We start from the raw sequence: 18,277 nt of genomic DNA, 5'->3' as shown, positions 1-18,277 counted from the left end.
GGAGAGCCCACTACCTCCTGAGGAAGCCTGTTCCACTGAGGAACCGCTCTAACTGTTAGGAAATTCTTCCTAATGTCTAGATGGAAACTCTTTTGATTTAATTTTAATCACGGTACTCCTGGAATTGGTGGGGGGGAGAATCTCTCATGCATATGATGTTTGAGAATTCGGAGCAGAAAACCGTACAGCAAACCAAACACAAATTTCCCCTGCATAAATGACCCTAGTCTATATTGTAACTTTGGTTTCAGCTTTTTTGTCCCCTATTTTTTAATATTTCCACCCTCCCCACACACAAACCATAAAATTCCTCCATAGCCTGGCTACATAAACCCTTTACTCCCTGAGGAGCTAGCTTACTTCATGCAGGGAGTTTTTACAGGGGAGAGTTTTCAAAAGCAGCAGCATCCAACATCGTGCCTAGGAAATGCAGGAAAGATGGCATTCTGCATACTAATGTCTCGAACAGCCAGAAAAGGGCTTTTCAGGGGATGGCGGGGGAGGGGGGTCAGCATCTCCCATAAGCTTCCAGAAGGCACGCTCCAGACGTCTTCTCTCCTTGCCTCCATCACAGCCCCGTCCGGAGGACGTAGAAGCAACTGGCAAGCAGAGCTGTGCCCAGGAGGGCAAAACTGCTTCTGACGCCGCTGGCACCGCCGTTGCAGTAATCACTTTGGCAGCAACTCACTTCTCTTTTCCCCCCTTTTTTCTCGCTGGACTTCGGGCAAGTTGAGGAACACCACTTGGAGACTGACACCTCCTGACCTGGAAAGGCGAGAATTCGGGAGAGGGAGAGAGCAAGGGGCCAGAGAGAAATGGTGAGAAGCTGGCATAGGATTCGGCTACGGGTACCTCGGTTGCTCTGCGGTAGAGAGCCAGCATGGTGTAGTGGTTAAGAGCGGTGATTTGGAGCAGTGGAGTCTGATCTGGAGAACCGGGTTTGATTTCCTCCCCCCTCCACATGAGCGGAGGAGGCTAATCTGGTGAACTGGATTTGTTTCCCCGCTCCTACATATCAAGCCAGCTGGGTGACCTTGGGCTAGTCACAGTTCTCTCAGCCCCACCCACCTCACAGGGTGTCTGTTGTGGGGTGGGGCAGGGAAGATGATTGTAAGCCAGTTTGATTCTGCCTTAAGTGGTAGAGAAAGTCTGCATATAAAAACCAACTCTTCTTCTAGAACAGCTAGAATCGAATCCATTTGCACCTTAGAGACCAACAAGATTTCGGAGAAGGAGCTTTCAAGAGTCAAATTTCCCTTCGTCAGATATCTAGCTGTCCTTTTTCTTTTCATTTTTTAAGAAAAGGTTTTGCTTAAGGGCAGGCTGGCAAGAGATGAGCCTCGAAGCCGGGGTGTTTCGTTGTGCAGAATAAAACATTGAAAACATTGGGGTTATACTGGAGAGTCCATGAGCAGATCTTGTGACCAGAGAAATCATTGGGAAGGACTATGGCTCAGTGGGAAAGCCTCTGCTAGGCATGCAGAAGGTCCTAGGTTTGACCCCCGGCATCTCCATTTAACAGGACTAGGCAAGTAGGTGATGTGAAAGACTTCAGCCTGAGACCCTAGAGAGCCACTGCTGGTCTGAGTAGACAATACTGACTTCAATGGACCAAGGGTCTGATTCAGTATAAGGCAGCTTCCTGTGTTCATGTGACTGAAATCAGAGCCGGGACATCAGGTACTAGGGATGGCAGTGTCCAGGTAGGACCTGGGGATCCTCTGGAATTACAGCTCATCTCCGGACTACAGACATCAGTTCCCCTGGAGGGAGAGGACTCTAGGGCATTGTACCCCACAGGGGTCCCTGTCCTCCCCAGGCTCCATCCCCAAATCTCTAGGTATTTCTCAACCCAGACTTGGCAACCCTAGAAAAACCTCGGTGGGGTACAATGCCATAGAGTCCACCCTCCAAAGCAGTCCTTTACTCCAGGGGAACTGATCCATGACATCTGGAAATCAGTGGTAATGCCAGGCGATCTCCTGATCCCACCAGGGTGTTAGCAAACATAGGCCCAAATCCTGGATCCAGCCTAGGGAACTATTTGGGACTGTGTCCAAAATCCTGGAATGAAGATATCAGCTGGCATCAGGGCGGGCAAATGGAAACATTTTGCTGCCATCTTCCAAAATAGACGTAATAATTTTTGCCCTTTTATCTTAGATAATTTAAAAAAAATATTTGCTGTAGCAGCGCCTCCCCCTGGTTGTGGGGGTAGTATGCTCAACCCAGTTGCTCTTCATACAATTTACTTTGGGGGCTATTTTATCACATGGCTGCTCACCAGCGGCTTTTTTGATCTTGTTGACATCCTTCCACAGCTGGGGCATCCCCCAAACGCTTAGGGCTGTTTAGCTTGGAAAGAAGGCAGCTGAGAGGAGAGATAATAGAGGTCTATAAAATTATGCATGGTTTGGAGAGAGTGGACAGGGAGAAGCTTTTCTCCCTCTCTCATAATACTAGAAGGCGAGGCCACCTGCTGAGGCTGGAGGGTGAGAGATTCACAACTGATAAAAGGAAGTATTTCTTCCCACAATGCAGAATTAAATTGTGGAACTCCCTGCCCCAGGATGTGGTGATGGCTGCCAACATGGAGGGCTTTAAGAGGGGAGTGGACATGTTCATGGAGAAGAGGGCTATCCATGGCTACTAGTGTAGTGCCCAGATATAAGGGCAGGTATAAAACACTATGTTCTCATATGCACACACATAGCAGCTTTTGGGAATGTTGGCATCCACAACTATAAGATGCCAACAGCTTACACTTGCTTGCCTGGTACAGCCTCTCACTAATAAGATTGACGTGCTTGATTTAGAGCACCTGCTGGATCCGTTATCTATCCTTAGGAATTTAGTTTCGGTTCCTGGTTAAAGATTAGACCCTTTCCTGTGTTACGCCTTTGGGCTACGCTAATAGGCCATGCTAATTAACATAGAGTAGACACCTAACGTGTATTGGTGCTTTTGTGTATCAATCTGCTTGTAAGCAGCTATGGGCCTGCCCCATTCTAATGCATTAAGGATGCTGACCTTCCTTTGTTCCTTTGTGAGTAACCCTGTGCCTTATCTGTGGTTCTCACCCAGCTCTGTGTTTAGCTAAATAAAGAACTGTTTGCTTTTGAGCTTAACCTCCTCCTTGCTATCTTTATTGAACGCTATAAGATAACGGGGCACTTCACTAGTAAAAATGGATACTAGTCATGATGCATGCATATGCTCTCAAGCATCAGAGGAGCATGCCTGTTATCTTAGGTGCTGTGGAACACAGGCAGGACGGTGCTGCTGCAATGGTCTTGTTTTGTGGGCTTCCTAGAGGCACCTGGTCGGCCACTGTGTGCACAGACTGCTGGTCTTGATGGGCCTCGGTCTGACCCAGCAGGGCTTTTCTGAGGTTTTCTGTTATGATTGTCGCGCTTCAGTTAAATTCAGCCCCACTGGTTAGGAACTCTACCCCGGTGTGCCTTGCGCCGCACTTCCCGTTGCCCTATCGGCAGGTCACAGATCCCTTGGAAACTTACCAGTAATTTCATTCTTTGCTGTCACACAATAGGAGTCCATATCTGAACACTTAACCTCTTTACAGTCCTTGTGATAATGTGCGTTCTCGCACTGGTAGCACCACAGAGATGTCGCTGCAAAGGAGAGAAAGAGAGAGAGAGAGAGATGGGAGGTTTTTAGGGCCGCTGAAGCAATTCGTTTTCCAATGAGCTCACTTTTGGATGCAGTTAGAAGTAGGGTTGCCAACTTTGTGTTCAGAAATTCCTAGAGATTTGAGCCTGGAAGGGTGGGGTTTAAGGAGAGGAGGGACCTTGATAGGGTACAATGCCATGCAGTCCTCCTTCCAAAGAAGCCATTTTCTCCAGGAGAAGTGGAAGAAGGTTGTTTTTTATATGCTGACTTTCTCTACCACTTAAGGCTTACAATCACCTTCCCTTCCCCTCCCTACACAGACACCCTTTGAGGCAGGTGGGACTGAGAGCGCTCCAAGAGAGCTGTGACTAGTCCAAAGTCACCCAGCTGGCTTCATGTGTAGAAGTGGGGAAACGAACCCGGTTTCACCAGATTAGTCTCCGGCGCTCATGTGGAGGAGTGGGGAATCAAACCCGGTTCTCCAGATCAGAGTCCACCGCTCTTCACTACTGCTCTTAACCGCTACACAATGCTGGCTTTCCAGTGGAATAAATGTTTTAAATAAATAAACAACAAATAAGTTATTTATGTAGTCTGGAAATCAGGTGTAATTTCAGGAGATCTCCAGCCCCCACCTGGAGACTGGCAACCCTAGTTAGAGGTTAGAGGCCTTCAGCTCTTCCATAATTAAAATAAAATCAACTATATGTTGACTAATAGTTAGGGTTACCAACTGCCAGGTAGTAGCAGGAGATCTGCTAATTCAACTGATCTCCAGCCGATAGAGATCAGATCACCTGGAGGAAAATGACCACTTGGGCAATTGAACTCTATGGCATTGAAGTCCCTCCCCTCCCCAAACCCTCCCCTCCTCAGGCTCCGTCCCCAAAATCTCCCACCGGTGGCAAAGAGGGATCTGGCAACCCTACTGATAGATCTAGGCAATTTGTTTCCCCCTTTTCTGATCCAAGGTCACTTAAGGAAGCAGAAAATAAAATAGATAGCAAAAGATTATACACGGAAAACATTTCTTAAAATTAAGTAGCAAATGGCTAATGAAAACGGTAGGCAAGAAGCAGACAGAAACATTCCATGAAAAGCCATGCAAACTAAACAGCGGTACGATCATCTAAAAAAAGATTACCGTAGCTGTCACCTGGAAAGTTTTCCTTAAAAGCTCTTAAAAAACCAGTTCAATAAAGAATTGGTTCAGATTCTTCCACCCAAAATTTTTAAAATATTTTAATACTTTGCATTTTAAAATTTTCATATTTTCATATTTAACAACAGCATTCAGATCAGGACCCAAGCAGACGTGCTGGAATTCCTGCATCTTCATCACTCTGCCATGCCAAAGGAAGAGGGGATTTAACCCTGATCTGGAGCCTTTTATGCATGGCTGTTTCCCTCAGGGTCACCCCCCAGTGACTCTGGGTCTTTGTTTTGAATATGCATGTTGTTCCTGACCGGCAGAGGTCGCCCCACGCACCCCACCCCCCCGAGTTTCCCCGCGTTTTCAAATTCGAGATAAAACAGGTCTTTCAAAACGCGGGCAAAACGTGGGGAAACGCAGGGGGGGCGCGAGGTAACCTCTGACAGTCGGAAATGGCATGCTTATTCCAAAGAAAGACCCGAAGTCATTGAAGGGGTGACCGCAAAGGAAACAGCCATGCATAAAAGACCTGGTTTGCTGTTTGAAACTTTTTTGGGGTAATATTTATTGAAATATGCAGAATATTACAGAATATGTAAAAAATAAACAAAAAACATAATATGCAAAAAAAGAAAAAGAAAAAGTGAGATATAAAGCAATACAGAAACCAACTTCCAACTCTCCTCATACAGAACAGATTATTATATATCTTATTTCTTTTGTGAATAACTTTGATTTTATCTGTTTTTACTTTAATTATTATTTAGCTATTTTCATCTTAGTCTACCATTTAATAAGTTTAGGTTCTAAAACCTAAGGTCATTTTTTTATCCCTAAAATATTGATTTATATATACTGACCATACCTTCCAGTCTATATCAAAGTCGGAAACCCAACTATCGAGATAAAAAAAAGTTAGTTTCGTTTTCCCACCAAGTAGCCTTCAAGGTTTGTTTTGCTTTTGTGAACTCTTTGAAGCCGACAGTAACCCGTGAGAATCACGGTGCCCTTGGGCTGTTTGTAATCTGTAATCTCTTGAAGCTGTATCGTTCTGCTGAATGCTTTTTCCAATGCTTTTATATTATCAAGTGCAAGCCAATTTGCTCCATTGCTGTCTTAGGTTCTCTGTGCTCTGCTAACCTAAATGACCAGTAAAACCAGCTTCTTTGGACAACTGTCTCCTGTTGTGGTTTGTGGTTCTTGTTAGGCCAAGTGCTCACACTTCAATAGATTTATTTAACTTGGCTATCTTGGCCAACTCCATAACTTTCTGTTGCCATTCATGCAACGCGGGTACTTCTTTTGTTCTCCATTTTTTCGCCCATACAATTCTTGCTGCTGTTGTCAGATATCTAAGGATATCTCCCAACTGTTTTTCTAATGTCCAATCTAAGATACCCAGTAAATATATTTCCGGTTTGAGTGGAATTTTTACTCCCATAACTTTAGAAATTTCCTCATGAATATCTTTCCAAAACATTTTCACTTTGCTACAACTCCACCATTGGTGGAAAAAATGTTCCCACCTCACTTTGACATTTCCAACATTTTTCTATTCCTCTTTGCTGTTTGAAATGGAATTCCCATGTTTTAAAGGGGAAAAGTCATGTCCTTCAAAACAGCTTTCCTTTAAAACGGATAATAACGGCATGGGATGCCTGCCTGGTTTCACTTAACAAACCAGCCTGCGGGTGGAGGATTAAATCCCTTTCCCACACAACCTTGATGCAAATCAGAACTATGAAGCCATCTTATACTGAATCAGACCCTTGGTCTAGCAAGGCCAGTATTGCCTACTCAGACTGGCAGCGGCTCTGCAGGGTCTCAGGCAGAAAGGGGTCTTTCACATCACCTATTGCCTGATCCTTTTAACTGGAGTTGCCAGGGATTGAACCTGGGACCTTCTGCATGGCAAGCAGAGGCTCTACCACTGAGCCACAGCCCCACCCCACACTATTTGTATGTTCAATTCACCTTGAACAGACTAATGAAGATCCATGACCACATGGGACATTCCAGTATTTTCTTTAGAAAAGTCGTATTGGAAGGCAATTTCAGTTGAGTCTCTGTGCAGTGATAGCCTTCTGAACACAGTGTTATGCACACTGAAATCAATGCACACCAAAGAGGAGGGGGGGGTGCTGTGGCATCTGCTTGGCATGCAGAAGGTCCCAGGTTCAATCCCTGGTATCTCCAGTTAAAGGGACTAGGCAGTTAAATCTCCAGTTAAAGGAACTAGGCAGGTAGGTGATGTGAAAGACCCTTTTCTGCCTGAGACCCTGGAGAGCCGCTGCCTGACTTTGATGGACCAAGAGGGGTCTGATTCTGGATAAGGCAGTTCATGTGTTCATCTGAGGGGGCACATGCAGTCTGACCCCACAGGCCACCTAAACAGTTCGTGAGCACCAAGTCCACACATATAAGAAGTGAAAAGGCAGCCTTCCCAATCACAGCAGGAGCACCTATGCGCATAGTTGTATGCATAGGCTCCATGCTCCTGAGCCATCAAGCTTGGATAGCTGGGGGGCGGCGTAAGGGCAGCATGCTTTTGCTGGCTTCCCCTCTATGCACATTGTATTGGTTAAGAGTGGCAGGCTCTAATCTGGAGAACCGGGTTCGACTCATCCACATGAAGCCTGCTCAAAATTCTCTCAGCCCACGTGGAGGCAGGCCATGGCAAACCACCTCCAAACGTCTCTTGCCTTCGGGTCACCATAAGTCAGTTGTGACTTGACGGCACTTTTCCACTACCGCCGCCACGTGCAGAGTTGTACAACCGCCTATGCTCACCCTGAGCACTTTGGAGGAAGGGAAGGTGAAAACCATTAAGTGACAGCTCGGAATATCTGTAGGGAGTGGAATTTCTCAAAGAAGTGGCAAACCATAATTGCTCCCCGTCAGAAGCTAGTTAACGCTTTGTTAATTTTGGTTTCTGCATTCCAGCCTGGTGTAGCATTTTCAGTGTTGGACCAGGATCTCGATGGGTAGCCGTGTTAGTCTGTCACTAGCAGCAGAAGTAGAAAAGAGCAGGAGTCCAGTAGCACCTTAAAGACCAACAAAATTTCTGGCAGGGCGGGAGCTTTCGTGAGCCACAGCTCACTTCTTCAGATGAAGATGTGGCTCACCAAAGCGCATACCCTGCCAGAAAGTTTGATAGTGTTTAAGGTGCTACTGGATTAGTATATGGGAGACCCAGGTTCGAATCGCCACTCTGCCATGGAGGCTTACTGGGTGACCTTGGGCGAGTCAAGACGAATTTGTATATATATATATTTTTATTACATGTATCACTGGTATTGTCTTTGTTGCACCGTGTTTCACATTTTGATATAATGAATACAATGTTTGATATAAATTGAGTCTTTACTGTTTCCTTCCTACAATTGTTTGTTAACAGTATAGTGAGTATTTTTCTACTAGTACCTGGAGATTGGCAACCCTATGTACTCCCCTCCATACCAAGAGCCCCTAGCAAAACACATGGCTTTCAATCAAACCAAATGAGGATTTTTGCAACAGAGAGTAGACCTTGACAACCCCTTTTGTTCCCCAAGGATGTTTCCATGCCAGGCAGGTTGTTTTGTGTGGTTGCCACCCATCTAATTGAATTTGGGCAAGTCAAAGACGCACATTGTCTCGTGAGGAGGCGTGAGCTGGAGATGCTGGGAAAACCTCCACCGCACACATGTTCATGTCTCATGCGTCGGAGAGTCTCTCCCAGCCTCTGGTAGCAAAGAGCACGGTTGAGTGCCAGCTGAGTGGGGCAGAGAAAGGGCAGGGATGGCGACAGGTGGATGGGGGAGATCCCAATGGAGGCGTGAGGAGCTGGAAAACAGGCCTTTGGCGTGCCGTTGCATGAGCAGACGCGGTGCTGACCTGTTGAAACAGGCAGTTTTTATAAAGGCCACCTGGGAGGACAGGATGTGCTTTATTGGCAACACCTGGAGACAGTGTTGTCACAAGTTCCTTAGGAAAGCATCCGGCTCGGAAGGCATTTCTTCTGCTCACGCCCAGCCAAAATGAATGGGAGATGTGTTCCCATTCACTTCAATGGACCCTGCACAGAAGAAATCCCCACTGGGTCGCCGGCTCTCGGTTTTGCCTGTCCTGCTCCAAAAGCCTAAATGGGACTGTAAGGAACCAGATGGCTTGTTTACGATGCCAGATTTTGCAGTCTGAGGTTAAAGCCAGCAGCAGACGGGCCCAGTGAACAAGAAGCTGGCAGATCCAAAGGTGTCTGACCCCATTTTAAAGACATCTAAGCCAGTGTCTTGTCTCTGCATGTGATGGCAGCAATGAGCTAATTATGGACTGGGTGAAGAAGTGTTTCCTCTCTTGGGCAGCCCTTAACAGCCCATTCCTGAAATAGCGGCGTGCAGCGGCACCTCTTCCTAAGCCAATTCGCGTATGCCATAAAACAAAAAAAAGCTGTTTCGCAGCTTTTTTGTTTTGTTTTACAGGGGCTAAAAGCCCCATTGAAAACAGCGAGGCTGCGCCTGCTCAAAAGCAGGTGCAGCACTGCCGATCCCGTTCGGTGTATCTGGCCGAACTGGGATAGGAAGCCGCCTAACCGGTGGCACCTCCCCTCGGCCTGCCCCCAGAACACCCCCCTGCGCCAGCGTGGCCTCTCTAAGCTGTGGCCTGCACCATGGAGAGCTCGCGCTGGTGGAGGGGCGAGGCGTGGTCCCACGGTGCTTGACCGCTGGCGGGACTGGCCTCCCCTCCAGCATAAGTGCGTGTAATCATGGTTTTACACACACATGCTGGTGGTGGGGTCACGCCGCCTCCTAAGAGGTTTCAGCCCCCCCTTTCAGGAATGGGCTGTTAATCTCCTACCCACACAACACAATATCGAGCACTGGGATTTAGGGTAGCCAGGCCCCTCTTCGCCACCGGCGGGAGGTTTTTTGGGGTGGATCCTGAAGAGGGGAGGGGAGGGACTTCAATGCCCTAGAGTCCAATTGCCAAAGCGGCCATTTCTTCAGGTGAACTGATATCTATTGGCTGGAGGTCAGTTGCAATAGCAGGAGATCTCCAGCTAGTACCTGGAAGTTGGCAACCCTATTGCCAGCTCCAAACTCAGAAATACTGGGAGATTTGAGGGTGGAGCCTAGGAGAGTGGGTTTTAGGGAGGGGAGGGACCTCGGTGGGATACAATGCCATGCAGCCAACCTTCCAAAGCAGCCATTTCCTCCAGGAGAAGTAGAATAAATGTTTTAAATAAATAAGAACTACATAAGCGATTTATTTGGGTGCAGTGGAACATAGGCAGGATGGTGCTGCTGCACTCGTCTTGTTAGTGGCTTCCTAGAGGCACCTGGTTGGCTGCAGTATGAACAGACTGCTGGACTTGATGGGCCCGGGTCTGATCCAGCAGGGCCTTTCTTATGTTCTTATGTAGTCTGGAGATCAGTTGCAGTTCTGGCAGATCTCCAGCCCCCACCTGGAAGTTGGCAACCCTATATGCAAAAGTGGAAATTAAATTTTCACACAGCAGACCTGAAGCGTTGCTGTGCTTGGCATGTACATTATAACCAGCAACTGTACATCATGTTCCCATTCCGAGGCACCAATAACAGCAGAGTCATTGGTCACTTCTCACTTGAACAGTTGGCTGAACGGTACATCTATCCATTCATTTTTTCCCCTTTCCATATGACTTGGATGGCCCAGGCGAGCCTGATCTCATCAGATCTGGGAAGCTAAGCAGGGCCAGCCTTGGTTAGTCCCTGGATGGGACTAACCCCCAAGCAAGTCCAAGATTGCTGTGCAGAGGCAGGCAATGGCAAACCACCTCTGCTCATCTCTGGGTGGCCCAGGCTGGCATGATCTCACCAGCTCTCGTAAGCTAAGCAGGTTCAGCCCTGGTTAGTCCCTGGATGTGGGATCACCAAGGAAGTCCAGAGGCAAGCAAAGGCAAACCACCTCTGAACATCTGCTGCCTTGAAAACCCTACAGGGTCGCCATGCATCAGCTGCGACTTGACGGCACTTTCCACCACCACCATAACTGTATTCCATCTTCCACCAAAGAGCTCAGGATAGCGGGCATCTCTCTCTCCTCCTCCGTTTTACTCTCACAAAGACCCTGCAAGGTAGGTTAGGCAGAGGGAAAGTGGCTGGTCACTTGCTTTGCAATCCTACCCATAGTGAGACCCTTCTAAACCCGCTGAGTGCCGTAGATTCAGAAGGGTGGAACTCTGCTTAGAATTGTACTGTTGGCGAGTTTCATGGCAGAGTAAGGATTTGAACACAGAACTCTGAGGTCCTGGTCTGATACCCTAACCACTCTGCCGGCATCATGTTTCCCCTTTAAAAGCGCACACCGAGGCAGAAGGAAAAGGGAGGAACAAAGTGGTAAATCTGGGTCACGGAGGTGGATCACGTGCAGAGATCTTGTGATAAGGTATTTGCATGACATTTTGTGATAAGATATGCAGCGTTACCCTGTTGCCTGTTCAGAATAATTATCCACAAGAAACTCTGCTTCCCTTGCATCTCTAAGGGCATCATAACCTCCCCTTACACCCCTATGCTTTCAGTACAGGCATTTGTGCTCCAGACTCTTCTTCTTCCTCACACAACTCTGCCTGTTCTCTCTTGAAGCTATTGATCTCTGGAACTCCTTCCCACAACAACTGTGTGATACCCTCTCTCTCACTTACCCCATATCCCTCCTCAAGGCCCACCTTGGGCACGATCCCTCTTCCCTACTGAGGCTGAACCTAAGCAAGGGTTGAATACAGATTTGTCCCCCCCCCCCTTAACCTCCTCATGAATTGCCTTTTGTGAATCAGACCATTGGTCAATTTAGGTCAATACTGTCTGCTCAGACTGGCAACCACTCTCCAGGGTGTTAGGCAGAGGTCTTTCACATCACCTACTCCCTGGTCCTTTCTAACTAGAGATGCCAAGGATTGAACCCGGGACCTTCTGCATGCCAAGCAGATGCTCTACCACTGAGCCACGGCCTCTCCCCTATAATACATGAACACATGATGAAGCTGTCTTATATTGAATCAGACCGTCAGTCCATCAAGGTCAGGATTGTCTACTCAGACTGACCATATCTCTCCAGGGTCTCAGGCAGAGGTCTTTCTCAGCACCTACCACCTGATCCTTTAACTGGAGATGTCATGGATTGAACCCAGGACCTTCTGCATGCCAAACAGATGCTTTGTCACTGAGCCATGACTAGGGTTGCCAACCTCCAGGTAATAGCAGAAGATCTCCTGCTATTACAACTGATCTCCAGCCGATAGAGATCAGTTCACCTGGAGAAAATGGCCGCTTTGGCAATTGGACTCTATGGCATTGAAGTCCCTCCCCTCCCCAAACCCCACCCTTCTCATGGTTCTGCCCCCAAAACCTCCCACCGATGGCGAACAGGGACCTGGAAACCCTAGCCATGACCCCTCCCGTTTCCCTTTTCGGTCTCCCTCTTCTTATACTAGACACATTGCCAGGGGAACAGCTGTGCCCCAGACCAGACTATGGAGACCCACTGCCTAAAGCATGGTCACAGCTCAGGGCAAGAGAGACCTATGGACTTGTTAAGTCCGTATACATACACAACAGGTCTCACATTAGAATCCAGCCACTTTGAGAGCCACTAAGGGTCAGTCTGTGGCAGGAGGACCCCAAACTGTAAAAGGAATTAACAAATACATAAATGCACAAACAGCTTGGGTTGGATCCAGCCAGCTCTTTCGCTCAAGCTTGCCCTGTTCCCATCCTTATTACGGCCTCCGTCGCTCATGCCTTTTGTCCAGGCAGGCCCCAAGATCCCCAGCATAGCCTTTGGGGGTGATTCAGGGGACCCCTCCTTCCATTGGTTGGATCCAGCCCTTTATACTGGAAATTCAAGAACATCCGAGCTCCCAAACTGGTTTTCTGCAAGGCAAGGCAATCTCTACCACACCATCTCAGCAATAACAGTTGGGCGGCTTTATGTTTGGGCTCCGTCTCGGAAGATTCCTTCTCAGGGTCGCCCTTGAGCACCATTCAACATCAGGGAATATCCCGGGGGCTTACCTCTCTGCACACACAGCGCTGCAACCACCAACACGACGGGGAATTGCTTCATCCTGGCGAGGTCTTCCTGGCAAATAAAGAACAGTCAGCTCTTCTGACATCTTATATCTCCTGGCTACTAAGGAGCCGGCCGTGATGTCAGTTTTGGGAGTGCCAGCGAGGAGGGGCAAAAGAATTTCCAATGTGAATTCTGTTCAGGAAACGTTAACGCACTAGAGCATGAGCTAAGCTTAAGGGACATTTAGTGGTTTTGCCAAGAAACATCTGTGAAATTTTCTTGTGGTTTTTCCCCTAACTGTCAACACTGCGTCCAGGCTTGCAACACATGAGTGTTTCCTAAACTATATGCATGTGCCAATCGGCTATCTTTTGTAACAAAGCTTGAAAAAGTTCCCCATGATGTTCTGATAGGTGAACTAGAGGACTGTGAACTGGACCCTAGGTTAGTTAGGTGGATAGGGAACCGGCTGGAGAACCGCACTCAAAGAGTAGTTGTCGATGGCATTTTATCTGAATGGAGGGAGGTGTCCAGTGGGGTGCCACAGGGCCTGGGACTTTTCAATATTTTTATAAATGCTTCCATGTTCAGTGGTAGTTTACCTCTGAGTTCTAGCTGCAAGGCCAAACCGAGAATGAAGGGCAGTTGCTTCATGCCCTGCTTGTAAGACGTATCTGGTTGGCCACACTGAAGACAGAATTCTGGACTAGATGAGTCTTTGGCCTGATCCAGAAAAGAGTTCTTTAATTCCCTTGACCTGTAGGCTGGCTAGTGGGTAAGTCTGGTAGCACTCAGCCCTTCGGGCAATAGAGGTCAGAAATTTGGGGAATTATATCTCCTGGCTATTAAGGAGCTGGCCGTGATGTCAGTTTTGGGAGTGCCAGCGCGGAGGGGCAAAAGAATTCCCAGTGTGAATTCTGTTCATTGGTGCAGGGGTGTATTTTTCAGGGACGGTCTACACAAAACGTATCACAACTTGTGTGAAATTCCCCCAGGGCTTTGCCCAAGAAATAGCAGTTCATTAATGATAGCAATATTTATTGTTGAGAAAGTGCGTTCATGACTAGATCCTTTGCTGTCTTTGTTGCTGCAGGACTACTAGGGTTGCCAGGTCCTTCTTCGCCACCGGCGGGAGGTTTTGGGGTGGAGCCTGAGGAGGGTGGGGTTTGGGGAGGGGAGGGACTTCAATGCCATAGATTCCAATTGCCAAAGCACCCATTTTCTCCAGGTGAACTGATCCCTATCGGCTGGAGATCAGTTGTAATAGCAGGAGATCGCCAGCTAGTACCTGGAGGTTGGCAACCCTAAGGTCTACAGCAGGGGTGGGGAACATTTTTTCCGCCAAGGGCCATTTGGATATTTATAACATCATTCGGGGGCCATACAAAATTATCAACTTAAAAATTAGCCTGCTATATTTGGTCAAACATTTAGCCAAGAGGCACGACCAGAGACGGCTCTGAGTGTCTGCCACATAGAGCGACTCGCTTTTGAGCTCTGCCGTCCCATCTGGGCCCAAGAGATTCAGGCAGGGCAGCATCCTTCTGAGCTAGGAATCTACCAGGACCCATGAAGGGCCAGACCAAATGATTTTGAGGGCCTTATACGGCCCCCGGGCCTGACGTTCCCCACCCCTGGTCTACAGTCTCAAAGACAGAACCATGACAGAATGGGAGTATAAAATTTGTGGTGGTGGTGGTGGGAAGCGCTGTCAAGCCGCAGCTGACTTATGGCGACCCCGTAGGCTTTTCAAGGCAAAAGACATTCAGAGGTGGTTTGCCATTGGCTGCATCTGCAGCCCTAGGCTTCCTTGGTGGTCTCCCATCCAAATACTAACCAGGGCTGACCCTGCTTAGCTTCTGAGATCTGACCATAGTGGTAGGGTTGCCAATCTCCACAGCACCTAAGATAATAGGCCTGCTCCTCTGATCCTGGAGAGAATAGGTATGTATCATAAGAACCTAAGAAAGGCCCTGCTGGATCAGACCCAGGCCCATCAAGTCCAGCAGTCTGTTCACACAGTGGCCAACCAGGTGCCTCCAGGAAGCCCCCAAACATGACGATTGCAGCAGCATTGTCCTGCCTACGTTCCACAGCACCTAATGGAATAGACATGCTCCTCTGATCCTGGAGAGAACAGGTAAGCATCATGACTAGTATCCATTTTGTCTTGTAGCCATGGATAGCCCTCTCCTCCATGACCATGTCCACTCCCCTCTTCAAGCCTTCCAAGTTGGCAGCCATCACCATATCCTGGGGTAGGGAGTTCCACAATTTAACTATGCGTTGTGTGAAGAGAATTCCAGATGCAAAACTGTATTTGTGTCACAGTTTTGTTTGGCATTCACCTGTCTGCCTCGTAGAGACACCCCAGGCAAGTAACTATGAAAACCATAACATCCTATCAATCAGATAGGGCGGCATCATGAAAGAGCTCCAAACCAGCCATCGTTTGGTAAAACCATCATCTCAATACACCATCGGCAAAGGCCTTATGGAACAAAGCAAGTCACCAAACAAACAATCAAGCAGCAGGTTAAGAAATGGAACGAGAAAAGATGAAGCCGAGAAAGAGAATTTGCAGTGATGGAATGGAAAGGAGTAAATGTTATTAATATTTTTTTTAATGAAAATATTTGGCAGGGGAGTTGAATAAAAGAATAATAGGAAAGAGAGGACTCAGAGTTAATACTATGGGAGATCAAAAAAGGACTCAGAGTTAATACTATGGGAGATAGAAAAATGGAGGAATTACCAAAGAGGAAGGAAAAACGAAGAAGATGATATAGATGAAGACAGATGACAGAGCAGTAATACAGTTCTGTCTGACGTTAAGCTTCGGGAATGGTTTAAGAAACATCAGCTGGGGGAGATCTGTGGAAGGAAAGATGAAAATCAGATGGAAGGGAAGGGCTACAGCTCATGGGGGGGGGGGGAATGGAGGTAGATAAGACCAAAGAGGAGGGATCCAGGACAGATCTTTCAGGGACTCCAGTGAGAAGAGGGAAAGAAGACTTACCAGTTCCAGAGACAGAGAAGGAGCCCAGAGAAGGAGAATGCGAAGAGCGACAGCAGAAAAGATGAGTCACTGCGTTGGCAGGGGCAGCAGATCAGTTTAACCCAGACGCATCGGGCATGCTACACCCCGCAGGGGGGGGGGTGTTGGCCTCCCATCACGTTGAAATCAGAGAGAAGGGCGAAGCAATATGAGACGTCTGTTTACTAGTCGTCTCTGGATTCACTGCTTTGATCAGAGCCATGCGACAGTGTATGTCCTTTATGCCAGACACTGGGATAAGGATAGATCACTATGGGTAGCGGTGCTGCCAGTCTGTCCGTAGCAGCAGAAAAAAGCAAGAGTCCAAAATTTCTGGCGGGGTGTGAGCTTTCGTGAGCCTCAGCTCCCTTCTTCAGGCATACCCTGCAAGAAATTTTGGAGAGCCAGTGTGGTGTGGTGTAGTGGTTTAAGAGCAGTGGGCTCTAATATGGAGGTCTGGGTTTGATTCCCTGCTCCTCCACATGAGCGGCAGACTCTAATAGGGAGAACTGGGTTTAATTCCCCACTCCTCCACATGAAGCCTGTTGGGTGACCTTGGGCTTGTCACAGTTCTCTCCGAGCTCTCTCAGCCTCACCTACCTCACAATGTGTCTGTTGTAGAGAAGAGAAGGGAAGGAGAATGTAAGCCGCTTTGAGACTCCTTAAAAGCTAGAGAAAATTGGCATATAAAAACCAGCTCTTCTTCTTCTTCAAGGTGCTACAGGACTCTTGCTCTTTTCAATTGGGATAAGGAGGCAGCTTAGTTCCAACCAGGAGGAGCACAGTCCAATAACTCTGCTTCTTTCTCAGTGGGGAACTTCAGCAACCACAACTTCTTTGCTTCCTGGTCCTCTTCATACCAAGCCCTGGAGTGGACTCGGTGCAGTCAGACAGCACAATCTTAAGAACATTTTTTCTGGGAGTAAGGCCCATTTAGAATAGTAGAATTTTGAGTAGACCTGTCTAGGATCGCTCTCTAAAAGACTTTCCTGAATTAAAGGTACAGAGTTGTCAAAAATATCCCTTTCAGTTCCAAGAATGTTTCTTTAGAAGTGTCAGAAGATGATTTTGCTGATGGGGAGGTACTGGGGGAGGAGCGGGTTCCCGCTTCCCCACCCCCAGCATGGTGGGGAGGAGCGGGTTCCCACTTCCCCACCCCCAGCATGGTGTAGTGGTTAAGAGACGTGGAGAACTGGTTCGGTTTTCCCGCTCCTCCACATGAAGCCTGCTGGGTGACCTTGGGCTAGTCACAGTTCTCTCCGAACTCTCTCATGCCCACCCACCTCACAAGTAGGGTTGCCAGGTCCCTCTTCACCACCGGCAGGAGGTTTTTAGGCGGAGCCTGAGGAGGGCGGGGTTTGGAGAGGGGAGGGACTTCAATGCCATAGAGTCCAATTGCCAAAGCAGCCATTTTCTCCAGGAGAGGAACTGATCTCTATCAGCTGGAGATCAGTTGTAATAGCAGGAGATCTCCAGCTAGTGCCTGGAGGTTGACAAACCTGCTCACAAGGGGTCTGTTGTGGGGAGAGGAAGGGGAGGCTATTGTAAGCCGGTTTGATTCTCCTTAAAAGGTTGAGAAAATTGCCATATAAGAATCAATTCTCCTTCTTCCTGAGCGTAAAGAACCCCCAGTTACAAGTTGCTTGCATAACTTTGGAGCTGCGAGTGTTCATACTTAGTACTGCCAACTCCAAGTTGGGAAATTCCTAGAGGTTTTGGGGGTTGGAGCCTGGGGAGGGTGGGGCTTGGGGTGGGAGTGTATGCCCAGAAGGTGGCCAAGAGGCCCTCCCTCTCATGAACTGCCTAAGGTCATAGAATCAGCATTGCTGACAGATGGCCATCTAGCCTCTGCTTAAAAACCTCCAAGCCTATCAACAGCTATTGGCAATGACAGGAAAATGGCGTTTCCACGTTCAGTGGTAGCTTACCTCTGAGTTCTAGCTGCAAGGCAAAACCGAGAATGAAGGGCAGTTGCTTCATGCCCTGCTTGTAAGACGTATCTGGTTGGCCACACTGAAGACAGAATTCTGGACTAGATGAGTCTTTGGCCTGATCCAGAAAAGAGTTCTTTAATTCCCTTGACCTGTAGGCTGGTTAGTGAGTAAGTCTGGTAGCACTCAGCCCTTCGGGCAATAGAGGTCAGAAATTTGGGGAATGGCTTCCAAGAAGGCTGCAATCATACCACACTCCCTTTTGAAACATACTATGGCATCAAAGACTTCTCCCCTAGGTCCACCTTCTCTGTTGTTTGAGGCCCCATTCCTCCACATGAAGAGTAATACTTTAGGGATCTCTTGTCACATATGAGTGGCACAAGGGCTGTGGCTCAGTGGTAGAGCATCTGCTTGGCATGCAGAAGCTCCCAGGTTCAATCCCTGGCATCTCCAGTTAAAAGGACTGGCCAGTTGGTGATGTCAAAGACCTCT

The 18,277-nt window shown here is 48.0% G+C and overlaps 1 protein-coding gene and 1 non-coding gene across 2 annotated transcripts; both read right to left on the bottom strand.

Moving 5' to 3' along the window:
* Positions 1-568: 568 nt before the first annotated feature.
* LOC130481845 (lymphocyte antigen 6E-like) lies at positions 569-12,868 on the bottom strand. The gene is made up of 3 exons (XM_056854628.1): positions 12,817-12,868; positions 3,519-3,632; positions 569-765 (listed from the first exon to the last, which is right to left on the bottom strand). Exons 1-3 carry the CDS (start codon positions 12,866-12,868, stop codon positions 569-571), a joined length of 363 nt encoding a protein of 120 aa, XP_056710606.1.
* On the bottom strand, positions 6,657-6,728 carry TRNAG-GCC (transfer RNA glycine (anticodon GCC)). The gene has a single exon. It is a non-coding gene; the product is annotated as a tRNA-Gly (tRNA).
* Positions 12,869-18,277: the final 5,409 nt, after the last annotated feature.

This window comes from Euleptes europaea, chromosome 8 (genome assembly GCF_029931775.1).
Source record: "Euleptes europaea isolate rEulEur1 chromosome 8, rEulEur1.hap1, whole genome shotgun sequence".
NCBI classification, from domain to species: domain Eukaryota; kingdom Metazoa; phylum Chordata; class Lepidosauria; order Squamata; family Sphaerodactylidae; genus Euleptes; species Euleptes europaea.
Note: the sequence above shows the minus strand (reverse complement) of the source record. Positions and strands in the feature narration are given on the sequence as shown.